Consider the following 24,541-nt stretch of genomic DNA (forward strand, 5'->3'; position numbering starts at 1 on the left):
ACTGAGCAGACACGCTGCTCTGTTGAGAATCACATTTCATTGTGCACCATCGGTCATGTGATGGACCGCTGAACTTCTGTTGGACAATGTCAAACACTTAATAAACTGATCATTTTTGGTGAATTAAAAGGAGTGTTTTTAATAATAATCCTTCATGTGCATGCCATGAGTCTGGAATTACAAAACTGCGAGTGAATCGGGTCCTCAGGTTGGGCCAGGTGTGTGTGTGTGTGTGTGTGTGTGTTTTGTGAGAGAGGAATGCAGGGCACACCTTACCTGCATACACTTTAGGGTAATGTTAACCTCAGCATACATACCTGGTCTTGCTTTTGAAATAATGTCACACAAAAAAACACAAAATAATGGTGACAATGCATACACCTGGGGTTGGTTAAAGGAGTTCCCCGTTTAAGTGTCTCCTTTTTTATTTCTTTTAATGATGGGGAACCTGTTGAGTAGTCCACACAGTTAATCTGCCTGCTGACAGCTCGCAAACCAAGTGAATCAAAACAGCGTTATAAGATGATTCTAAATGAAGAGGCTTTATGTGAGTTATACATCTCGCTGCCAAACCAAATATTTATATATTTCATTTCAAAGCGTGATGTCTTTTTGCTCTGGGTTTATTTGTGTGTACTGCACTCCACAAGAGGTTTAAGGTATTATATGGATGAGAAATGGTGAAGTATCCGTTAACCAATGGATTTCATCGTGCAGGAGCTTTACCTTCGCTGAAAGATTTCTGAAAAGCCGTTACGTAACATGTCTTCACTCAGATGAGGAATTCATGCTAAGTGAACAAACGCTTTGACAGACACTGCTGACCATCGGCGCAGACGGTCTTCGAGTGATCCTATACAATGGTCTCGGTTGTTTAGCTGTCCAGTTTAGGCATTGTTAAAGTCATCTGTGTCTCTCTTAGAGTTCCTCCTTTCTCTTGATAGATGTCTCCCACCTGGACCGTTGGGCCCCGGGCTGTGGGGGTGTTGATCTCTCCCCCGTGTCACAGTAAGCCACGGATACAACGGAAGGTGAGAAAGACGGATCTTCGAGAGGGAATGAACACGGAAGGTGAAAGCGCCGCTGTCCATGCAGCAGATTGAGTTTCTGGCCCGGCCGATTACAACCGTCACCCCAACCAACCCCAGCCGCACGTATAAACACACATACACCAAACCAGCGATGCTAAATACACAAGTATCACGTTGCTGTTTAAAGCAAGCTGTGAAATAGCGGCTGGGTTTAAACAGCGTCCTCGGGCACCTCGGCCGTGGAAATTAACCTGCCCCGCCACATTTATTTACTTTGTTTTCACATTTAGGCGTTCACTGGTGGTCTTTCCTCCCCTCTCCCTGACTCGTATCCTGTGGAAGTGTTGAGTCTTTTCCTTGCCGCGTCTCTTCCCTTGGGTCCAGACCGGCCCGCACTGCCTCTCCTCCCTTTTATGCTCTCAAGCATCACTGCTTTGTCAACTCTTTTTGCAACTCGCTTTGTATTTTAAGTGTTTCTCTTCAGTTGGACTGAACACTGCAGAGTTCACGCGAGCACCAGGGAGTTTCTGGAGACCCGACGCCGAGTCCGAACCGCCAGGGGGTTGGGACGTGCCCTGCGCTGCAGACAGGGCCTCTCTTGTGCTCTTTGTCCGCCCGGAGAAAGAGACGAATCACACGGTGCAGACTGCTGACCTGAAAAGCAAGGCAGAGAGTGAGTAACTCAAGGCCTGGGTTCAGCTTACCTGCCGGGCCGCTGTGAGAGGAGAATGGAGTGCTCTCTCCGCAGGGTTAGATTGCCCATTGAGATAAGAGCCAAATACCATACGAGAGTTGTTAAGCAATACTGCTACAACACAAGAGACAGATAACACACAGCGGTCAAAGCCCGGTGGGGAATGTTAGCTTACAGAGTTAAGCGGTACAGAAATTGCATAAGGTCTGTGAGAGGGGGTTTTCCAGATTGGCTCTGTCAAAAGACTCTTATTGTTACACCGCTAAGGTGCCATATCTGAACATAAATGCTATACACTATATATAATATTTCAAAGTCATTGAACAAAAATCAAATAGATCTATTTACTGTAAGTAAAGGTTTATGTTACACATTATTTATAAATAATATTCCTGTAGCTACTTAAATATAGTAATACATACAAAATTATTTGGCAAAGAATGAAAAGCACAGCGTAACAAGGAATAGGCTACTGTACATGTTTTATTTTAAAATACAAAAGTTCTTTAAAAAACGAGCTCCGCAGGTGATAAAGCAAAGATTTGACTATCCGTTATTAAAATTTTCTTGATCTTCTCGTTTTTGACTAAAGCATCTCTCGGCTCGGTAAGCTTTGCTCATTTGCTGTGTGTCGTTTTTTTCCAAGTCTTCCAAAACTCAATGCTGAGCTTCTGTTTACACTCCAGACACAACAACAAGCATACATGCTTTAAATATATATTTAACAATACGTTTTAAGAAAGAGTAAAGATTTTCTTTTCTTTATACATACAATGGTGGCTCAAAGGAAACCATCTTCTATTACTGTCCAAAGATAGTATTGAAGATGTATCATACATTTTGTATGTATGCTGTGAAGTTATGTTTGGAGCTCAGATTTGAGGAAAAAAATGGTTGTGTATATGCAAAAAAATATATACATCTACATATAACCAATAATAAAAAAATAAGTTTGTGATTAAATGGACATTTATTCAACCTGATGTTAATCCAAACCCGTCTACAGAAAATAAAAGCCGTCGTGCATCAAAATATCCGCTCTCTGAGCGAGTAAACCCAACCAAAATCCTCTGTAAGGTTTTGCTTCCTGTCCGAGAGCAATTTAATCAGTTTGTAAAAAATGTTGTGGTGGTCACCTTGGCAGCGATTTCATTAAGAACCTTGATGAATTGTGTTGTTTTCAAGTTATGCAACACTGATAATCTGACACGGGTGAACCTGAGGCCATCGGTGAGGAGAGTTCATCCCACTCGCGGGTAAATGCTAACAGACAGCGAGATCAGCAAGTGCTCTCAACTTACTGATGTTTGTGATGATGAAAGTTGGGCAGTTTGGATTGCGTGTATGTGTATGTCGATTGCAGTGTCTCACAGGATGGGCAAGTGGATTTTACCTGGACTTGAGAGCAATTCTATGAAACGTAAACCCGGGTGAGTGTTGAAAACGACCCCTATCCTCTCCAAACGGCCACACTGGGTCTTCTGCATAGCCTCAAGTTTCACTTCAGATCAAAGTTGGCTCTATCCTGTAGCCATGTTTGGCATGCATCAGGATTGTATTTCATGTCTTCTTTACCCTCTGGTGTTTGGATGGATCACAACCTGCCCACATTTTACATGGAGTTGACTGAAATACCAAGTGACTACTGAATAACCTCATTATGTAGATGTGGCCTAGTCATGCTCAAAATCTTATGAAACATAAATCGTACGTGATCTTATCACGGGAGCATGTGTTTTATGGAGACCTGCATTTGCGGCTGCTCCTTTGGACAAGGGTGTCCGTGTATGACACTATTGTGTTTGGCAAGAACGCAGAATATTGGTGCTTGAGAAGACAGTGACAGGTGTAGACTTTATAGGAACAAAGTCAAACCATCTGACAGAAAAGTGAATATTAATATATGAATGTTAGCCTGTCTTCTCACAAGAGGACCGGGGCTCTCTCATGTCACAATCTCACGTGTTTTTCTATGGCTGCGAGACACAAAGAACATCTTATCTAAACATTTCTTATTTCATCGTTCGCAACTGTATCTGGTTTTGCTCCGTTGAAGTTCAAACAGAGAAGTGAAGAGGGAGATTTGTCTGTAGATAATCTTGTGTTTCGTTTACGGACACTTAGCCCCACGGATAATTGTTATTTTAGATCTTCGGCTGAAAATGTATTTCAACACCCGTGTTAAGTAATGTCATCCGACCAGGAAGGTTTTTCACTTTACCTTCACCTACTATCAAAACTTTCTGAAGTGCTGACAGAGAGTTTTTCTTTTACGTGAACGGTTTTGTCTACTAGAACGTTGGTGTCTTTTCTGCTCGCAGATGACTGATAATCCAGAGGACAGAGATAATAGGGCGTGTCAGAGTTTGAGTGACAGCGGTGACATCAGGATCAATGGGTTGACTCAGAGGTTAAAGCTCCTCGCCTCTGACTTTGACATTGGCAGTGTGTGACGCTTGGAAACTGCGTCATCTTCTCGTTCTTTGTCTGTCTTTAATAACATTAGAGGTCAGTGTGGTTATGTTCTTTTGGGAGATACAAAGGAGACCTGATCCATACACTTTTGTGGATATAATGATAAGATCATTTGCGATTGTATTCATCATTGCCATTGGGAGCAGGACAGGAGCTGCTCGGAAGATTTTCCAAACCTGATTATATATAAAGCAGCATTTCCTATAGATGACATTGAGCACTCAGTGGGAGTGAAAGATAAGTGTGATATCACACTATATGAGCGGCTGACCTCTGATATGTGTAGGAGATGGCCAATAAGGTTGACAGAATTTGCTGCTTCCAAAAAGAGAGATGTTATTGCTCAGAGGTTGCTCTATGATTTCTCAGATTCTTACTTGTTTCATTTAAGTATCGACTTATTTTTAGATTTTCTACTAATAAGGTTCAGGAGAAATAAAAACAAAAAGAAAAGATACAGTTGTTAAAATAAATGAAGTGTCTCTAGTTCAATAAGTGGAATACATTTCATAATTTCATTTAAACTTCAAAGGTTTTTCAGTTCTTTATATACTTCAATACATTAGAATCAATGTGTGACCGGCAATGCACCGTATTTGTCAGAGTGAATGAAACAGACAAGATGTGAAAAAACTTTGGCAATCTGACTTTTAAAAACAGTATTTTATCTTTAATTTTATGGCCTAGTGTAAACTCCTCTGCAGACGGTGAGTGTTGATGTATGGGTTTCTACAGCTTGATTAAATCTAATGTGATTTCACCGGCTCCTGTTGAACCCTCCGTGGTCCCGGTGCTGTCATCATTAAGACATTTTACCAAACTGTCCAGAGACATATTTGATCCGCCCCTCTCATATTGTCGTCCTGCCATTCATTTTTGCTTATTTAACAAAGAGTATGGACTTACAGTATGTGGGTGCAGTTTATGTTACTTAATGTAAATATTACCTTGAGGCTTTAGTTTAACAGCTAAAGAATCTTAAAAGTTAAAAATACATCCATTTACAAGTGAAAATGATACGTCAACCACATCATTTGCCTATTGTGGTGTGTAGGCATGTCTGTTTGTATTTATGGAGACAGCAGATTTGAACGTGTTAAAAAATCTAAGCTGGATTCATTTCCACATTTTCCATTCAGTTTTGGAATGCGCACCACATTTTTTCTCCTTCCAAAGTTTACATAAATCAACTAATATTAAATACTACTGTTTCTGAAATTAAATAACACACATGCACAAACTTGTATTAATTCCACAATGCCTTCATTGTTTCTTACTTTATAACTCAAGAACCCTCTCGATGAACGCCGGGTTGCTTAAAGGTTCATGAGATGTTCTACGTTGGACACTGTTTTGGTTGCGTGAGGGATTAAGAGTGTTTTAAAATGCATGTGTGTGCAAGTGCGTGTGCATATATGTGATTTAGTGGTATGCTTTTTGCCCTTTTCCAGCTGTCAAACTTTAAATTGTAGTGTAGAGAAATTTTGCCCTGAGGAGCACAGTACAAGTTCTGAGAAATCTGAAAACAGGACATGTTAGAAATGTACTAACAAATGCTGGTCGTTGTAAACAGAGTGATGGTGATTGTACACATTTATCAAACTTCTGACAGGGGAAACACATTATTTATCTGTATGTGTTTGGATTACGGTCATTTTCGCCTCATAGGTCACAACTTCCTTCAGATTTGAATAATGCAATGTTAACATGTCATTTTTTTCTCTTATGCAGACAGGTACATTTTTTTATATGCCAGCCATTTATACTCAGAGGTAACCATACGCTGCTTTCAGTTTACCCTCATTTAATCTCCATTGCCGGCAAGGTCAGGAATTCTCCACCTCAACATCCGAGAGGGCAGTGGAAACTCACTCCAACAGTTCTCCGCCGTATTACTTACATTATTTGCATTTGATTATGGAAGATTCTCACAGCAGTTCAATGAGTGATCACTGATGTGTACCTGAGCAACCAAAGAGCAGGAACCAAAAGAACACGTATCATTGTTCACCTCCACAGACAGAAGTGCCTCTTCTATGTGTGTGTGCGTGTGTGTGCATGTTCTTCAGATGAGATGTGGTTACCTGGATCTTTCTTCTGAGCGCTACAAAGACTATTAAGAGGTTGTGATGTCTAGGCAACAGAAAAGTGATTGGAAAGATTCAGCCTTCTCTGTTGAAGCTTCAGGTCATCATAGTGTACATTACAGTTGCAGTTCGAGACATGCACGCGGGAAGGAGATTCAGGTTAACTACCGAACATGTGAACCCGAGGTGTTCCCCACGGCTCACAACGTGCTGTCGGTAGGCATTACGACTTTGGCGATCTTGCAGCTGTGACTCATGCATTGCTGATTTTCCAGCCTGGACTTGTTGGAGAGCTCCTGTGGTCGACAGAAAGGGGATATTACTGTAATGACCTCTAGAAAGAGCAATTTGCACATTTGCAAGGTATAATCTACGGTCAGACATTTATTTTCACAAAATTATGATGGTAATAATGAGTGATCCGGACACAAATGCAAAGTGAACTGGACCTAATGCTGCTGACTTGGACAGAGGTTCATTATTAAGTTACACAGTCATTTATCAAAAATGCCTTTGACCAAAGACAGCATACTATATACAGTATATATATGTCTGTGTTTTTAAATATTAAATATGTGAGTTCAAACGTCACTGAAACACAAATGAGAACTCCATCCCCTGAGCCATGAAAGATGTTGGGTATGTTAGCAGCCAATTTTGAAAAACGTGAGGCTAAAGGGCCTAATATACATGTTTACATGTAGGACATGTGATTGCCTGATTTTTTTTCTGTCTGCGACACATACACATTCGACTATGCGCAGCGTTGCACCCATTTAAAGAGCATGCCATTGTTTCCCTAAAGAGTGCTGGGTCCTCCCTTAGCTTCAGATCTGATGTGCTTTGTGTCGCTAAGCACACAGGACAAAATTCACAATGAAACCATTAATCAAACACAAAGTTTGCATTCGTTCCCATGCTGTTCATGGGCCCGTGGGGACAAACAGCCAATTGAAATAACTATTTTAAAAGTATCCAATTTTCAGGGCACAAATCATCTGACCTTTACTGACTGATTTTTATTATACTATTAAAAATCCATTCCATATTTGACCTTTTCTGCAGGTGATGATTCACTGAGGGAGCATGTCCTCTTAATTATAGTTATTACCTTGGAGAACAACCTTGTCTGCACTTGCTCGCTCTTTAGATTGACATGCCGAGTGTTGCTGAGTGACACGTAAACTGTCGTAGAGTAAAATTAATGAACAATGTCGGGGAAAATGTACTGAACTTTGCAAATGCATCATTAATGTAAAACTTTCACTCTGTCTGTTTACACACGCACACATGCACAAGCCTCCGCTTCCTCACAGAGTAATTCAGCCGGACATTCAGGGGAAGTGTGATTACGGTCCGTCGTGCACGCATAGATTATGTAGATTACGTGTAGATTATGCCGCCGTCGGGCATGGAACATGGAGAGGGGACGTTGTGCATGTAGTCCCACTTCTGTACGGCCGAGCAGGGATAAATCATCTGTGTCTAAATCAACTGGATTGAGGGATTACTGTGGCCATCACTCGGCCGGTTAATTAGATTGGAATCTCTCTCTGAATGTCTGAAAGACATAACAGGGTTACTGGTTGGGACGGGAAGGTGGACAGGACTTTAGCATCAATGGTGATAAATTAATTGTATTCTGCATTCTGACACATTTATGTAATGCAGCTCCCTCTGAACATGCACAAATGTAAAATGTGTTTACATTTATTCTGATTCGATATGTTTTGCTAGCTTGAAATAAAAATAAAAATACACAGCGGGGTCCAAAAGACTGAGGGTATGTTGAAAAATCAAGGAATCAAAATCTTATTTAAAATGGTAAATAAACTCTATGTTTTAGTATTCTGAGGTATTGAAAAAATAAAGAAACACGTTTGTGACATTGACTACATTCACTTCTTTGGAACAACAGGTCAGATTTACTGATTTCCATTGAAGTTAACAGGTTTTGAACAGACGGTTTGAATGCAAGCTGCCAAGCAAAAGGAGCGACAGAATAAGACATTCATTTGTAAATTCATGTTAAGCTTTTAAGCAGGACCTAGATGAAAAGAAAAGCAAGCTCCTTCAATCTTGTCATTTGTAGGTGAATTTTATATTTGTCATCTTTGCTACATGAGACAAATAGGCGGCTGGGGAAATCAGACATGTAGCAGAACTCGGCCCCATGCCAGTCCCAACAGAAATGTCTGTCTGGTCGATTACTACACTAAAATCAGACCATCCCAGGATCCCTCGGGAAAACTGCATCCAACATTTTCTCACAAGGGCGCAGCGATGCATAAATCCTGCACGAATGACACTTGGGGGTTTGTCTGGGTCTTTTGGGGAGATTAAACACTGAGCTAATCTGGTTTTAAAGGCATGTCATATGTGTCTTGGGGTCTGAGATTAGAGGATGGGGTCAAGATGAACTATAAATGGAAACTTTAAACGTGCCAGCCTGTGCAAGGGCAAAATATTTTCTCATGTGGGACGGTAATGGGTTTTATAGATTAATAGTCACATGGAATTAAGGAGGTGCCTGGTAGATACCACTAGGAGGAGACTCGCTCAATAAAGTGTCAGCGCTGTGATGATAGCCCAATGATGACAAACATCTGATATGTCAGTGTGAAATCTGACATCCTGTGTTTATATTTGTCTTATACATGTCTTTACAATTGAAATGACTTTCCCCATGAAATGGCTAATTATAGCTATTTTTATTTAATATTTACCATTACATATTGGTAAAGATAATTTTTTTGTAAAAATTGAATAAAAATGAGTTATGCTATTATTTAAATGTTCTTATTATATGTATAAAACGTAGAAGATGAACAGTGTTTTCCCCAGGGACAGATAACATTTTAAACTAGGACAACAGCGACCTCAAGCGGAAGCACAATGTATACGTATAAAGAGAAAGATTGTCATGGTGATAACACTCGACCCCTGGTCGTTTTATACAATTGAACTAAAAGTTAGGAAAAGCATAAAAATACTCAAATAATAACGTTTAAAGTATTTGTGAACTTCACATCACTAGTGAACCCGATGAACTCCTGAAACTCCCAGGATACACTGCTGTGCCTGTTTCCTGTGATAAATATGTACATTACAGTCAGATCTCAGTCTCTGTTTATTAAATGGAGCACTTGAGTTAGCATTCAAACATTATAGCAGGGTAATGTTTATGATGACCAAAAATCTATACTGTAATTCCATGAATTATAAGAGCAAGGTAATGTAAGACCAAGCTTGATGTGCCTTTCTCATGTACATTAAACCATAAACAAAATCACTGTCGCTAAAGAATGTATAGGCCTACCCAGGCACTGGACTGTTCAAAGTACACCTGAAAGCTTTCTTTCATGACTTGCATGTCTTTTATTCGTGTGAATCCCAGCACCAAGCACCAAAGAATAATCAGCATTCAATAAACTATTGACAATAACGTGTTTGTCAGATGTCACCTGAAACACAATTTACTGAAGAAGGGAAAATGACATACAAAGTGAGGAGAAAGTACATCCATATGTTGATTTAAATTAAAGTCACAGATTATGATAAACCGAACAGTACAGGGCACAAAAAACTAAATCAAGTAGTCATGAAGAACAAAGCTGCTTTACATACAAGAACTTCATGGCTTAGACTGTATGGAATAAAGGCGTAGCAACAGGGTTCAGCTCAGAACTGTAGTATTTCCCACGGTCAATAAATATAACATTTTACATCATTATAGTAAGATCATTTGGGTTTTCTAAATACAGCACATATGAGTAAACATTGCATCATGGCTAATACTATTGGCCTCAACATGCAGCAAATCATTTTATTGGAGCTCAATAAACTCTTCAGGGCTTTATTTTACTCTTTTGTGGAGGATCTTATACATACATTTGCAAGAAACAGCCTTCATTAATTCATACTGTGGGAAACTAGACTGAGATAATGGTAACCTAATGACAGGGAATGTGGATAAACCTTGAAGATAAACTCTTTAGGGTATATTTCTTGTATTATCTGGAAGCATACTACAGTCTATAATATGTGTGCTTGCTTGATAGTCCAGGAGTTTTGATATGAAAACTTCAGTGGCTTTATCTTTACACGAGTTCTCGTCTGTAGTTGACAACTCATCATCGTCGTTTGGTGGTGCTTCCTATCCGATTCATACTTCTACTCATCTGAGGAAAGTGCACGTTTGGAGTTCTGGCAGTCGGCCCATAAAGGCCCAAGTTTCTTGCAGCGGCAGACTTGCGAGGCGTTTTGATGCTGGGGAACGGAGAGAAGGTCTGTGGTTTTGTGGGTTCCTCCGCTAAGTTTGATTGGCTTCTTCTAACGGAGCTGCTACTTTCTGAGCTAGTAGAGTCTAATGATGGACGACACGTGGATGCGACTGAAGATGGAGAAGTGGAGTTGGGCTCCCCATCGGGCTGTGGATCCAGAGGTGGAGTGGGTGTAAGAGGTTCTGGGTCGGTTGAGTTTGGAGTTGTTGGTTCTGATGAAGGTTCCAGCTCGAGAGAAGACAGCTGGTTCTCTATCTGTTGGACCTCCTCTTCTTCTCCACAGCTGTGGTCTTGCAGAAAGACATCTGTGCCTTCAGCCACTACTGTCGACTCTTCAGATATCTCTACCTTCTCCTGCTTTTCCATCTGTTTTTCAACCACTTGTTCCTCGCTTTTTTCTTCAGACGCTTCTTCGGTGTTGCTCACGAAGGTTTCGTCGTCCTCTACTTCTAGAGAATCATCAAAGCCGAGCTGAGCCCGTGCCCTGGCGATGTTCCTCCGGTGGGTGCGCACGTGGCTGCGCCAGGGGGAATGGAGCCTGGCCCGGGGCAAAAGGTCCTGGCTGGGGGTCGAGTGGCCTTGGGGGTGCATTCCTCCGTTATGAATGATAACATTTTTGGAGGACTGCTGACCAGGCCTGGGCTTCCTACCCAGCAGAAGATGGTTGACCACGGGGGAGGGACCAAGCTGGGGGGCAAGGATGCCAGTGGCTGGACATTTATCTGTGAGAATCAATGTCAAAATGTAAGAAAACATTTGTGAGTGAATGGTTCAATCATAAAAAAAGTGTTTGAAACCCATTTTACATCCCTAATTTGATATCAAGTTGAAACATGATGATGAACAGAAAATACAATTGTAAAACAGAGCCAGATTTGATCTATTGAGAATTGATTTGATTATGAAAATATGAGATAATGTGCACAGATAATTGATGAACAATGAGACCAGGAATATGAAGAACAAGAAAGCATATACGGTCAATGTTGTCTTGCCATTTGTTCTGTAATTGCTTGTGCAGTATTATTCTAAACATTAGCAGACATTGACATATTTCAACACTTCAAGAAATTAAACAATAAAAAAAATGTCCCCAAGCTTTAGCACATCACCTTCGATAATCAGTTCAGCCTTCACCATAACGTTACAAATCATTGTGATTTTGTGCCACCCAACACCAGTTAAAACATCATTGCACCACATGCACCACCTAACACATCTAATAGAGTTATAATTGACCCATGATGATCAGTACCAGTGTGTTGGTTCTGTGTTTTACTGGTTTGATGAGGTTCAATAGTTTCAGCTTCCACTGGAGGTCCTGGAAAAATGTGACATACACATACTGACTAATACTGCAAAATCACTCTCAGAGATGTACCCAAGAGATGAAGTCAAAGAATTGGATATACAGTGGCCCCTAAAAGACCCACTCAAAACAAGTTTGTCTGGTTTTTGTTATTGGGTTGAATAAACAAACAAAGTCGCATTTGCAAAGACACAATGCAAAAGCTAAACTTGTTTTGGTTAAATTTAGCACCATTATCCCAGTTTGCAATGGTGTGCTTATAATTATGATTTAGAAGTTGGTCTGTTGGGTATGACTTAATGGGAATTATCAGTTTGACATCATATGACAGAGAGGCAAATAAAGAGAAGTTGAGAGAATTTAAGGGTTGTAGCTTCAAAATAATTGATGCTTGATTTAATATTTCATTATCTGATGCAAATGCATTATGGCACTGTATTAATACAAATTAACCTGTAGCAGTCGCCAAAAACCTTTTATATTAGAGGGATTCTCTTTTCATTTCAATGGCTCTAGTACCTGAATGAATGTAGAGGAGACCGGCTTGCTGCTGTTGTTTTTGTTTAATGCGAGAGTATTGTTTCTTTAGCGCGTTGATGTCAGTGCTCATGCGCTCCTGCATCATGCTGTTGATGGCTGCCTGATGCTCGGCCCGTCCTCCACCCACTGCCCCAGGACTGAGCTCCGCTATGTTAGAGCCATGAGAGCTCTGCGATCCTTTCTGATCTGCAGAGAAGATGAAAAACTGTACTTTATCTAACATGAACACCGTGGGTTACTGCCTGATTGTTTGGCATGGCAACATTTATAGAAAGAGTTTGGGCCGCTTTACAAAATTTGTAATGAAGGACAGCTGGAAGCTGTAAAAAACACCTCGAAAGCAATGAGAACTGTCAAATGCATCTGGAAATAAATCCGTCTGCAAGCCAAATCAGACGGCATACTTAAAGATATTCAATCTTGCCAAGGTTGAATATAGTGAGCTCATGATGTTTGCATTAGTGCATGGGATCATTATTACTTCCATACTGCCAAATAGGTTAAGAAGCTCATAAAATATTATGGAACTCATAAACGTCTGCATCAGAGATATCCCTGTGGTACAGTGAGGTTTATTTAAACCTATACATAAAAAATACATAAAATTACAGTACTCACATTATACCCTCTCTGCCACGGCTGTACTAATCTACTACCTACTACTTTTAACTTATGCTCAGGAACTAACCTTTGAGATGCTTTTGATATCTCTGGATCTCAGGAGCCAGAAGTCCACCGAGAGGTCCCAGGCAGCCCAGAGCGGTAATGATGGGGTCTTCGTCATCCATGTCAACGTCATCATCACTCTCCCATCCATGGAGTGCCTGACTATAAATCATAAAAAACTGAGTGTAAATGTCATCAACATGGGGAAAATCATTACAAATTTATCATAGAACACATTATCATTCACATTCATGTTGCAAGTTATTGATACCTGCTGTTAGCTCTGACCGGGGCAGGGAAAGGAGTGATGTTGTATGTGTATTTCTCTCTGAGCTCAGCAAGCTGGGGGAAAGGGAAGGGAGCCATAGAGTAGACCGTCTGTTGAGAGGGACATATAGGTACATGCATTATACACACAGACACAGCAGAACCAGAACTTTGGTTTAAAAAGACTGATAAATACAGAAAAACCACAATGACCTGCATGAGTTCATTAGAGTCGATCAGGTTATGTTCCAGCATCTCCTGTGTAATACATCCCATTGTACTGTAAAATTCATCGGCAGTCTGACACTCCTCAATTCTCCTGCGAGACGTGAAGATAAGGCAGCACGCTTGATACACGCTGACCATTTCTCAATGCTCTTTTAACATTAATAATCATACAGGTTTCTAATGAATCTTGTCTTTCATGAACTTACTCTCCGAGTTTGGCCCAGATGGCCACAGCGACACGCAGAAGCATTTCAGAGCCTTCAAAAAAGACAGAGTCCCAGATTTTCAGAACGGTTTGATGGGGCAGACAGGTGGCGAACATGGTGAGAAACCACTGCATGGTGAAGACGTTAGTGAGCGGCGGTTCATAGCTGCCTGAATAGACACAGCACTATGTTAAACAACTACAGTATTTGACAATTGCAGCTGACCTGGATTGTATTTACACAACTGACAAACCTCCTCCTTCCCGATTGGCAACTTTCTGTAGATGATGAAGATGCTGAGAAAGTTCTGGAAGCTTCAGTCGTAGCAGATCTCTGAACACTGCCATATCCACCGAGAGGGCGCGCAGGTTATTGGCAAAGTAGCTCTCGGGAAGCACCTTATCAATCAAATAGATCATCACCTATACAAAAAAGAAAAGAAAATATTTCAGAACTGAGATTCTGAACTACATTTGCATATATTACAGAAGTGCAGGCGCACCTTTAAAGCATCTCCTTCATTTCCCTCTGTGACCTTTAGGATGAGGGCAGCCAAAACATTAAAGCCCTGGCAATAGCCGACAGTCTTGTTCCAGCGTGCATATGCCAGCAGTACCCGCTTTAACACCACCCGGTCCTGTTCCGCCTCCTGGCCACAGTAGGAACTGCAGCCTGTCCGGTGCAAGTCCTTGATGACATGACAAGAGAAAATGCTGATCTAAACTTTCGATTCATTTTCAGCTGCTTCTGAGCTGTATTTTGTATTCTACAGAAGAAGAATATACATATAACAGCATAACCACCTCAGAGGCACAAGAGAGAAACTGAACTTTGACCACTTGTGCGGACCCGTCTTTGATGAATCACTGTTTCACGCAGCACCACACAGACAAACACACATACACACACACATTTCCATTCTCCACTTACCTCTGACGCACTACTGAAAGCAAACATCCTGCTGCACCATATAACATTTCATCCGACTGACCCCCTATTATTCCATTGAACATCTCTAACACTGAATCTACTTCAAGGCAAGAATTGTGAAACTGATTATACTGCAAATGTACCTTCACTATTTGAATTCCGAGCAAGTCATCATCTGGATTGCTACGATCATTGAAGGCAAACCTCATTGTCTTCTCCCAGTCAATAGAGATGCTGTGTAGGTACTGATCAGCCAATGTCAGCCATACCTATCACACATAAACATAAATCTCACATAACAGTGTACCAGACAGCTCAAAAAACATGTATTATGTGCTATACACTGTTTAATACACTGTTCAAATAACACATACAGTGTATTGCAAAACAGGACAATATCCACCAGCCATACCCTTTTTCTCCACTCTTTGGGGATGCCAGCGGGGAGCCTGGCCACGGCTTTCAGGGCATCATACCACTGCAGTTAAACAAAAACAGCCATTAACAAGAGATGTGTGTACAAGCACACATGTACAGTAAAGGACACATGTATCTCATACATACTTGTTGAAATCCGTTTTTGCCAAGATTTGGTTCGATAGTAAACTTCAACCTGGTGTCAACGCCTGCAGGGACAAACCAAAAAAAATATGTCCCCTTAGCTGCAGGTGTCTCGTTAAAAATGAACGGAATGATGGGCTGTTGTGCAATCATCATTAAGTATGCAATACAAAAGAATAATGGGTGGTCATGAATGTGCGCCAAAAGGCACAGACAAGTAGCGAAAATAAGTTCATGAGTAGTTGTTTCTTTCTATTATTTGATGGCCTAGTTATCTTACTGAACCTTTTTAACAACACAGCCAGAAATAAAGTGACACAGAAGCAAACTAAAAATGCGACAGAAACACTGGTATTCATCGCATTTTTGATGACGACACGACCAAAACAAACCAAACGCGATTTATCAGATACCAGATGATAAATGTCGCTGTCCACTCCTGCCGTGGTGCTGAAACGCCGCTTCCTGCTTCCGGATACACGACACCATCATGCGTCGAGTACAACTAAACTCTTTCCTTTCTATTTTTATCGTGTTCATTTAAATTAAGCACCCTTAATATACTTAAATCTTCAAAAATCGACGTAGATCGTAGCAATGCGACACCTGTCAAAACATGTTGCAAACAAGCCAACGCGATTGAACGCACCTATCCAGCAACGAAAGCACCATTTTCTGCGTATTATCTGCTACTCGTTCATACGAATGAATGAACATTAACCTGGGTCCATCTGTATTATTGATGGTATATGACGCTATAGGTGACACACTTTAACAGAATAGCAACCATCGCAGTCTCTATTTCACTCCCAAGCCGGATTAAACTACGTGATCTCTCGAGCCCTCCTACCGCCCATGTAAATTTACACATCAAGGCACGTGTGTCTGAATAAAAACAATGACCATTTCAGTATAAATATTATATATCAAGTATCATGAAATGAGACAGAATACTGATTCATGTAACTTCAAGTAGATCATTCAAACTATGAACATCCCTCTAAACCAAACGCCAGTTATCAAAATCAAAATTATATTCCATGAAATATGAAATTGTATAACGTTTTATCAGAGAAATGTTTTCTTTCCTGACTAGCTGCCAATCTGACCGCAGTGTAATTGAATGTAAGAAATTTTAGGAACAGATTACTTGAGCTACGTTAAATAAACGATACAAATGATATTTAAAGCATGCATGAGTGGTTTCACCTGGCTCTAGTGTGCACAGCAGGCGGGGCGCTCTTCTTGCGATGCCGTTGCGTTTCTTCAGGACATTACTGATAATATTACCGACTCCTCCACCTGCATTCTGTCGTTTCACGCAAACCCTCGATCTCCTCGAGGACACAAACCTTTCCTGCCTCATTTGGGAATAAAGCTACGAGGACGAGGTCCGTTTCGACTCCTCTTGGAAACTTATACGCATAACACCTCACCCTTAATGTCTTTTGGGGATTTAATACGATCTCATCTCGAGGAACATCGTCTAGAAACGTACAGCAGCTAACCGAAAATGACGAACGGATCAATAAACCAGATCGAAATTCGAAGACAGTACGATATATTGTGAAGTCAACAGACAATGCTCAAAGAAGAAAATAAATGGTATAAAAGAATCGAAGGTAATCCAGACAACACGGAGGATGAGAGGCTGAATACAACGGTGATGAGCGTGTGTCTACACCCACATATGAGCGTCATATGCAGGGTTGAGCGGGAGGAGGGACCGCTTGAGCTCTGGAGGATGGGCCAAAGATGCAGTGAATGACAAAAAAATGACACAGATGACTTCCAGCCAGTGAATGGCAAACGTGTAAACATCTACTGCTGTGATCTTATTAAACTTCACTTGATCCAAAAAGATAGACATACTGTAACTTCATGTTTTTACATATAAGAAAGTTTTAACTATCCAACATAATTCACTTGATCTTCATTTAGTGTTCTGATTTTCTATATGTGGAAAATATAAAATGTCTTTCCCATCGGAAAATAGGCATTGTGGAATTCTTTTCACATGCATCTTGTGAGAAAACCACAATGATTTACTGTACAAATAATAAACACATTTACTGCTATGCGTGTTCACGAACATAAACATGCCAGGAAACTGTAAAAATGTTTTTTAAAGGAGTAGTTTGTGTCCAAATTTGCCCCCATTAAGTTTCCATAGTAGGAATAACAATTACTCTGTAAGTGAATGGGGGCATATTTTGAAGTGAACTACTCCTTTGACCTTTGATCCTAGTGATGTGACAAGACATCACATGCATCCGGAATAGAAAGGGACTGAAGAATATAAACCATGCAGAGCTTTAGTTTTTATGAAATACTGTACCTGTCAGATAGTGGTTGTCATGCTGCATGTAAATAAAATGGAGGAAAAACATTGAGAGATGCAGAGGCCACATTATCTGTATAGCAGAGCAGTGTTTGACACACACTAATTTGTGGCGACGTAACGGCGCCAATTTGCATGTCAGTGTGTAAAACCCATCACATGACCATGACTCCCCAGCATGGACATTCACCAAAAACTCAAATTGTTATACAATATTGATAAAAAGGAGGACAGTCTATTTTCCCTACATTCTGTAACCATTATGTATCTTTCAGCATCTACAACACATGCAACCACCAAGTCTTTTAAAACAGCTTAAGGACAATAGACCTTATAAGAGAAAGCCAAGGTCTGTTTCGATCTAACACATAAGAGATCACAGAAGGCCTTATGTAATTTGACACAGTACATTACCATAATGTGAGCCAGAATGAAATATGAGAACGATTTGTATTTACGTCTTTTCTCAGAGACCGCTTGAAGACAGGCAGTGACTATATCACAATTCTTCTGAAATTTCTGACGCAGTCGGTCCTTTCTCTTCAGCTGACGCACCAGTTTAGCAGACTGGACCCCAATACGGTATTTCACCTCCTGGATGATCCACTTTAGTTCCTCTGGACCTGAGCACAAAACATATGCAGCTCAAATATAAAAAAATATTATGAAGACAAACATTTATACTTATAATGACTTTTAACCAGTGCATTAACTGTCTGATTGACAGTTTACCGTTTTATTTCATTAAAGAACACAAATGCATATTTTACTATATATTTTACCCTCAAGAAAAAGTCAAAATAACAAGTTCATATTTGTAAACAAGGCCTACACAGTAGTATATATATTGAAATCAACATTGTGAAAAATAACAAAAGGAAAAAGGAACTGAATAAATGTATTGTAGTTGTGAGAGAGGTTGAGGCTCTCACCTTTCTGAGACAGATATTTCATCTGATGGCGTCTCGTGTGTTTCTCCTGAAGTTCCTGCAGAAAGTTAGCGCCCGTGTTGCTCCTCCCGAGGAAAGCATCTGAACTAGAGGCTTCGGTGGAGCTGTCAACCCCTCTAAAGCTGTTACTGCTGTATGTATCATAAAGCTCTACTAACAGAAAGTCCATAATAGATGATGCCCGGGAGGTTTTCTGCTCATCCTCATCTGAATACACGTGATATAAACGAGCTTCACGCAGTCCTCCTCCATTCTCCATATGGATATCTCCATCCTGTGATCCACGAGGCCCTTTTACGCACTTGGATGGTGAGCTCGATAACGACGAAGCTGTGTTGAAACACTCAGTTCCATCCGAGTAAGATCGTCCCTTTGAAACCCATCTGTGAAAAGGTGTGAAGCCGTCAAGATGTGACGCACCTGAGTTGAGGAAAACTCCACTCTCCTCCTCTGAGCAGATACTGTCACATATGTCAATCTCTTTGAGTTCTTCTTTACCCAATTCAACTTCAGACATGTTTTATAAAGCTATCTCGCGTTTACGTTTAACATTACAAACTCGTGCGCAAACGTTGCGCACACAAACCAAAGAGTAGTTAAGAATGAATCGATAAGGAACTTAAGTTCCGGGTTTGTTCCATTACATTGGAAGGGTTGGCACGCGCCTTCCCAGGCTCATGTTTCCTTCCTGAATCCGTCTGAATCCTGATTGTGCCCCCCTGCAGTGGAAATAGTTCAGCCCACCTTCAAAACTTTTAGAAAAAACGTTTCTCAACTACATGTGCAACGCAGCACGCGCAACGGGGAATCAAAACTCAAAACATGACACAATTGTTTCGAGAATCACGAAAGTCATTTAAAAAATACAAACAAAAGTGTCCTAATAAATACAGAAAAAAGTAAAACATCTTAAGGTGTTTATATTCTGTCTATCCGCACGAATTAAAACAGAGTAAAAAGCTATGTTTTATACAGAGAGCAACATTAAAAAACATGCAGCTTTTGTAAAACGGTGTATATTTGTACGGCATAAGGCACATAAACGTAATTTTATGAATGACATCATCCACTAGAAAGAACACATCAGATGACTAGGGCTCCGCCCCTCCGCTACACGGGACTGAGCGACCAGCGACTTGTTGTCGAATCCTACTATTCTGAAGGGCTGGCTCATGAATATTAATAAGTAAACCAACGTTCGCATGGTAGGTGTATCTGATTGGATCAAAGCGAGACGTTGGTGGGTGGGCGTTAGTCAACCGACCAATTAGCAAATTTAGCTACGTAACTCACGTAAACAGCAAGTAATATTCATGAGCCATAACGTCGCCATAGTATGTTAAATCATTTCGCAAACGGGGGAAGCTAGTTGCGCTTTTACACAGTTTCATTCTTTTATCGCAAGACAAGATCCCTGCCTTTGTTATGACTTTACTTGTTTTAAATTCGGCATTACAAATGACATCCTTTTCGTTCGTCATGCTACGTTTTATTCTTATCTGCGTCACTTTGCATTGTAGCAATCCGGTCGCTGCTACAATGTATCCGAGACCTAACATTGTTGTAATTCTCACCGATGATTTAGATGTCTCTATTGGTGGCATGGTGAGGACATTTGGGAGAATAGTTTTATTTCTTTATTTGATCTGTAATGCATTTGTTTATTTGTATGCAGCTGGGAGAGCGGTATTATGGGGTTATGTGTTTACGTCCTGCCATCTGTGATTTTTTTACAGATCCCTTTGGCCAAGACGAAAAAGCTGATAGGTGAAGCTGGTATAACGTTTACAAACATGGTAAGTGGCGTTTGTATTTGATCTATTCAAAACAACCCGGTTATTATGAAAACAAATGTCTTGCATAAGGATGTTGAATGTTTCGAGTAAGGATAACAATAACAATGCGTTCAGTTCTAACATGGTTAGGTATTTGGCCCAGGCAGCATGATTTGTATTGTTGTAGATGGGAAAGCTAATTTCCTAATGCTCCATATCATTATTTCTTATGCCAGTTTGTTGCCAGTCCACTTTGCTGCCCCAGCCGGGCGAGTATCCTGACGGGCAAGTATCCCCATAACCATCATGTAGTCAACAACACAATAGAAGGCAACTGCAGCAGCGTGGCATGGCAAAAAACCCAGGAGCCCAACACCTTCCCTTCCTTGCTGCAGAAACATGGAGCCTATCAAACCTTCTTTGCTGGGAAATATCTCAACGAGGTAAAGATGCAATGTTACTGCGGCACAAAAAAAGCGTCCTGCTTCTGTACTTATGACGTTTTTCATTGGTGATGTAGAAACATAAGCCATCAGAGTAGTGGCAGTAGATGAAATATGTGCATACTTCTTGAATCTGTCTGTTTAAACAGTAGCTGTGAATCAGCTCGCAGTATTTTACTCTGAATCAATGTTCATTTTCTGCTTCAGTATGGCAACACGGAAGCTGGAGGAGTGGAGCACGTTCCGCCAGGCTGGGATCATTGGTTTGCACTGGTAAGAAAAAGATCAATTCATGTTTTATTTTAGCTTTGAGGCTGTCACATATTCAAGATGTCTGTGACGCTATGCGGATAACGGTTTCTTGCTTTTACATGCATCCCTACTCATGTAAATCATTTTAGACTGTTTGCACAGAGGTCCAGTGGTTCTCAGCGCTGACTTGAGAATGGGTGAAATAAATGATTTAGTTGAGATATGACTAGAAGAGACACGTTGACAAGTCCCTTAACCTTTCCCATGTCTGCTGCAAAACTTGAGTCAACGCTGGAAGGTTACAAAAACAGTGTGTAGCTCAAAATATTTCATTTTTGTGATGCTGGTGGTACGAGAACTCAAGCAAATTCAGAAGAGAAAGAGGATAACAGTCACATTGAGATGTGGAATACTCTCTTCCACAGGAGAGAAACTCAAAATATTACAACTACACACTGTCTGTGAATGGCAGGCCACAGCGACACGGACAGAACTACAGCGAGGATTACCTTACGGATTTTCTGGTGAGACGTGATCTCAACTGTTTATGGGATTACACAATACCTTATGCGACTAAAGTGTCTTACATGTTTGATATACTTCTGCTATGTCCCAGGCAAATATTTCCATCGACTTCCTGGAAAACAAGTCTAACCGCAGGCCTTTCTTCATGATGGTGTCCACCCCAGCTCCACACTCACCCTGGTTGGCTGCCCCTCAGTACGGGAACAGTTTTCCCAATGTCAAAGCTCCACGAGACCCTAACTTCAACATACACGGCAAGGTACGCGTCTGCCTTGTGTTTGATGGTCTGGTTGGGTTTTTTGTGTGTATGCTCTTTAACGGAACTTGTGTAACGTGGTGCTCAGGATAAGCATTGGCTCATCAGACAAGCAAAGACTCCCATGACAAACTCTTCCATTGAATTCTTGGATAACGTCTACAGAAAACGGTTAGTGGATCAACACTGATATTTTAATAAAACATTCAAGAACAGTTGGGTACTGATGTACTGATTTGTTCCACTAGGTGGCGCACGTTGCTCTCTGTAGATGACATGGTGGAGAAATTTGTTAGAAAGTTGGAGGTTAGGGGGGAGCTTAATAACACGTATATCATTTTCACATCTGATAATGGTTACCACACAGGTACGTGGAGATTTAAAAAAAATCTCTTTTTTAGAAATTGGCTTTTAATGTGCTTGTGTCTTTCAGGCCAGTTTTCACTCCCTATGGATAAGAGGCAACTGTATGAGTTTGACATCAGGGTTCCTCTTCTGGTGCGAGGGCCTAGTATCAAACCCAACCAGACAAGCTCGGTAATATCAGCTTCTCCCTACTACTGACTGTCATTTTGTCATTCCTGCTCATGTGGGATGTATCTGCTTCTCAACAGTTACTCATAGCAAATGTGGATTTGGGTCCTACAATACTGGACATAGCAGGATACAACGTCAATGAAACGCAGATGGACGGCATGTCTTTTTATCCTATCATGGTGAGAATCCTGTTAGCGCTCATAGTGTAAATGTTCAAAATGAAAAAACAAATTTGTTGGCAACCTTCCAAGGCTTTGGCATTGAAACATGTGTAGTTGTTCAATATACACTAGAACTGAATAAATCCCATGTGGATGGTGTTTGTTTAGACATGTTTTTATGTATCAGATTGGCACGGGGAACAGCAGCACATGGAGATCTGATATGCTTGTGGAATACGAGGGAGAAGGTAGAAAGATCTCCGATCCAGCCTGTCCTCTTCTGGGCCCAGGGGTCACCGTGAGGATGTGCACACATGCGTGCTCACATTATTATAATGTGTCTAATAAATAAATAAAACTTGTGTTACAACATTATTTCTCTGCAGGAGTGTTTTCCTGACTGTGTTTGTGAGGACTCTTATAACAACACGTACGCATGTGTACGCACTGTGTCGAAGGCCGCCAACTTGCAGTATTGTGAATTTGACGATAATGAGGTAAGAATGAAAAGTATACTATACATTAATACATTAAAGATTGTATTGGGATTTCCTCAGTGTCTCTGTGCTTGCAGGTGTTTGTGGAGGTCTACAACCTGACGGCAGACCCCTTTCAGCTGACTAACATCGCTAAGAGCATTGATCAGGAGGTCTTAGAGAAGATGAACCATCGATTAATGATGTTGCAGTCATGTTCAGAGCAGTCCTGTCGAACACCTGGCGTTTACGACTCACAGTCAGTTTATCTGTCACACTAAGACTTTGGTAGGAAATGTTGTCAAGCCTAACCTGTGTTTTGTCTGTGTCTTCCACCAGGTTTAAGTTTGATCCTAGGTTAATGTTCGCCAGCCTTAACACTAACAGAAATAAACTGCGACAGACGGTCATGTAGAACGTTATGGAAGTAAGGGAAATTACGCAAAAGAGGCCTAAGAAATAAGCCCTCTTATTGCCTTGATGTCCTGAAGATCCCAGACGCATCCTATCTGTCTCTTCTGATGAGGTCGTCAGGGGGAGCCCAGTGTCCTGCGGTGGATGACTTTTTCAACTCACCCTTCTGACATCTATCACATCTATAGAAACATGTTTTTGAGTTCATTTTTGCTTCTTTCATACTAACACACATGTTTGAGAACATTTCAAATATTATCTGTCTTTTCGTATTTTAATTCGTGTTTTTAGTTTTCATTCAAACATGGACAGTTTTTAAGTTTTGTTATCCTCTTTCAGAAATCAGAAATTCTTGGATTATCAAGATCAACATTATTTATCACGTATTTGTTTATGAAATATACTTGCCTGTAACAATGTTAATAAGTTCTATTTTTCTGCTTTGTTTAAAACTAACTAACATACATGGTCAACGTCAAAGCAAGAACCTGTTTCTGTTTAATGGAAAATGTTACAATACTACAAATTTACTTCATATTGTATCTCAAAAGGGATATCAAAATGAACTGGCAAACAATTGCATTGGTGTTAACACTACAGTATGACATCTGAGTTATATCAAGTGTTTCACTATTTTCTTTCAGTCTGTGTTAGAAAGAGATGTCGGATGTGAATCAGCCCGGGGTATGGTATCACAACATATGTTCAAGGTTGTAAGAAATGTACCATACAGCAAAATCGCCAGTGTTAAAAAAGGTCAAATTAACCTTATCTGTTCATTTGAACCTTTTTTTAACACTGGCGATTTTACTGTGCAGAGAAACTTCTAAAATAGGCGTTTTGTTCTTATTTTACACACGATTATCACAAAGATGTAACGTGTGTTAGTGAACAAAAAATAAACCATTACTCTGCTTATGTTAAAATATGTTTGAATTCAAACATATTTTAATTCTGTAAAGCACTTTCCAGTATATGATAAACACGTCCGATGCGTTTAACAATACTTTGCACATCATTCTTTTTTTGTACTGTTGTTATAGTGGGTGTGGACCTTTCTGTCGTGTTTGACTGATAAAAGTGTTCTGAAATGTTTGTTGAAGGGTTTTTTTTGAGGTGGGGTGAAATTGTTCT

General features: G+C 40.5%; 2 protein-coding genes across 4 annotated transcripts; one reads left to right on the forward strand and one right to left on the reverse strand.

The window, feature by feature from the left end:
- Positions 1-9,400: 9,400 nt before the first annotated feature.
- tbc1d30 (TBC1 domain family, member 30) lies at positions 9,401-19,698 on the reverse strand. Of its 3 annotated transcripts, XM_079453940.1 has the most exons (14): positions 18,551-19,698; positions 18,077-18,241; positions 15,281-15,342; positions 15,129-15,194; positions 14,860-14,985; positions 14,289-14,474; positions 14,040-14,208; positions 13,787-13,955; positions 13,566-13,671; positions 13,357-13,463; positions 13,108-13,247; positions 12,399-12,605; positions 11,826-11,891; positions 9,401-11,292 (listed from the first exon to the last, which is right to left on the reverse strand). In XM_079453940.1, the coding sequence occupies exons 1-14, from the start codon at positions 19,083-19,085 to the stop codon at positions 10,421-10,423; spliced, it is 2,976 nt and encodes a 991-aa protein (XP_079310066.1). In that variant the 5' UTR covers positions 19,086-19,698; the 3' UTR covers positions 9,401-10,420. The 3 variants fall into 3 exon arrangements, with proteins under 3 accessions (XP_079310066.1, XP_079310068.1, XP_079310067.1); XM_079453941.1 differs by lacking the exon at positions 11,826-11,891 and having other exon boundaries at positions 9,649-11,292; positions 18,551-19,216; XM_079453942.1 differs by lacking the exons at positions 11,826-11,891; positions 18,077-18,241; positions 18,551-19,698 and adding an exon at positions 16,487-16,982.
- A 183-nt stretch (positions 19,699-19,881) lies between these two features.
- Positions 19,882-24,498, forward strand: gnsa (glucosamine (N-acetyl)-6-sulfatase a). Its single transcript, XM_079454411.1, has 14 exons — positions 19,882-20,173; positions 20,305-20,364; positions 20,580-20,786; positions 20,994-21,059; positions 21,464-21,562; positions 21,655-21,822; positions 21,908-21,990; positions 22,068-22,186; positions 22,253-22,356; positions 22,434-22,535; positions 22,705-22,815; positions 22,904-23,014; positions 23,092-23,252; positions 23,333-24,498. The coding sequence occupies exons 1-14, from the start codon at positions 19,994-19,996 to the stop codon at positions 23,406-23,408; spliced, it is 1,647 nt and encodes a 548-aa protein (XP_079310537.1). The 5' UTR covers positions 19,882-19,993; the 3' UTR covers positions 23,409-24,498.
- The last annotated feature ends 43 nt before the right edge of the window (positions 24,499-24,541 follow it).

This window comes from Barbatula barbatula (assembly GCF_947034865.1).
Source record: "Barbatula barbatula genome assembly, chromosome: 4".
NCBI classification, from domain to species: Eukaryota; Metazoa; Chordata; class Actinopteri; order Cypriniformes; family Nemacheilidae; genus Barbatula; species Barbatula barbatula.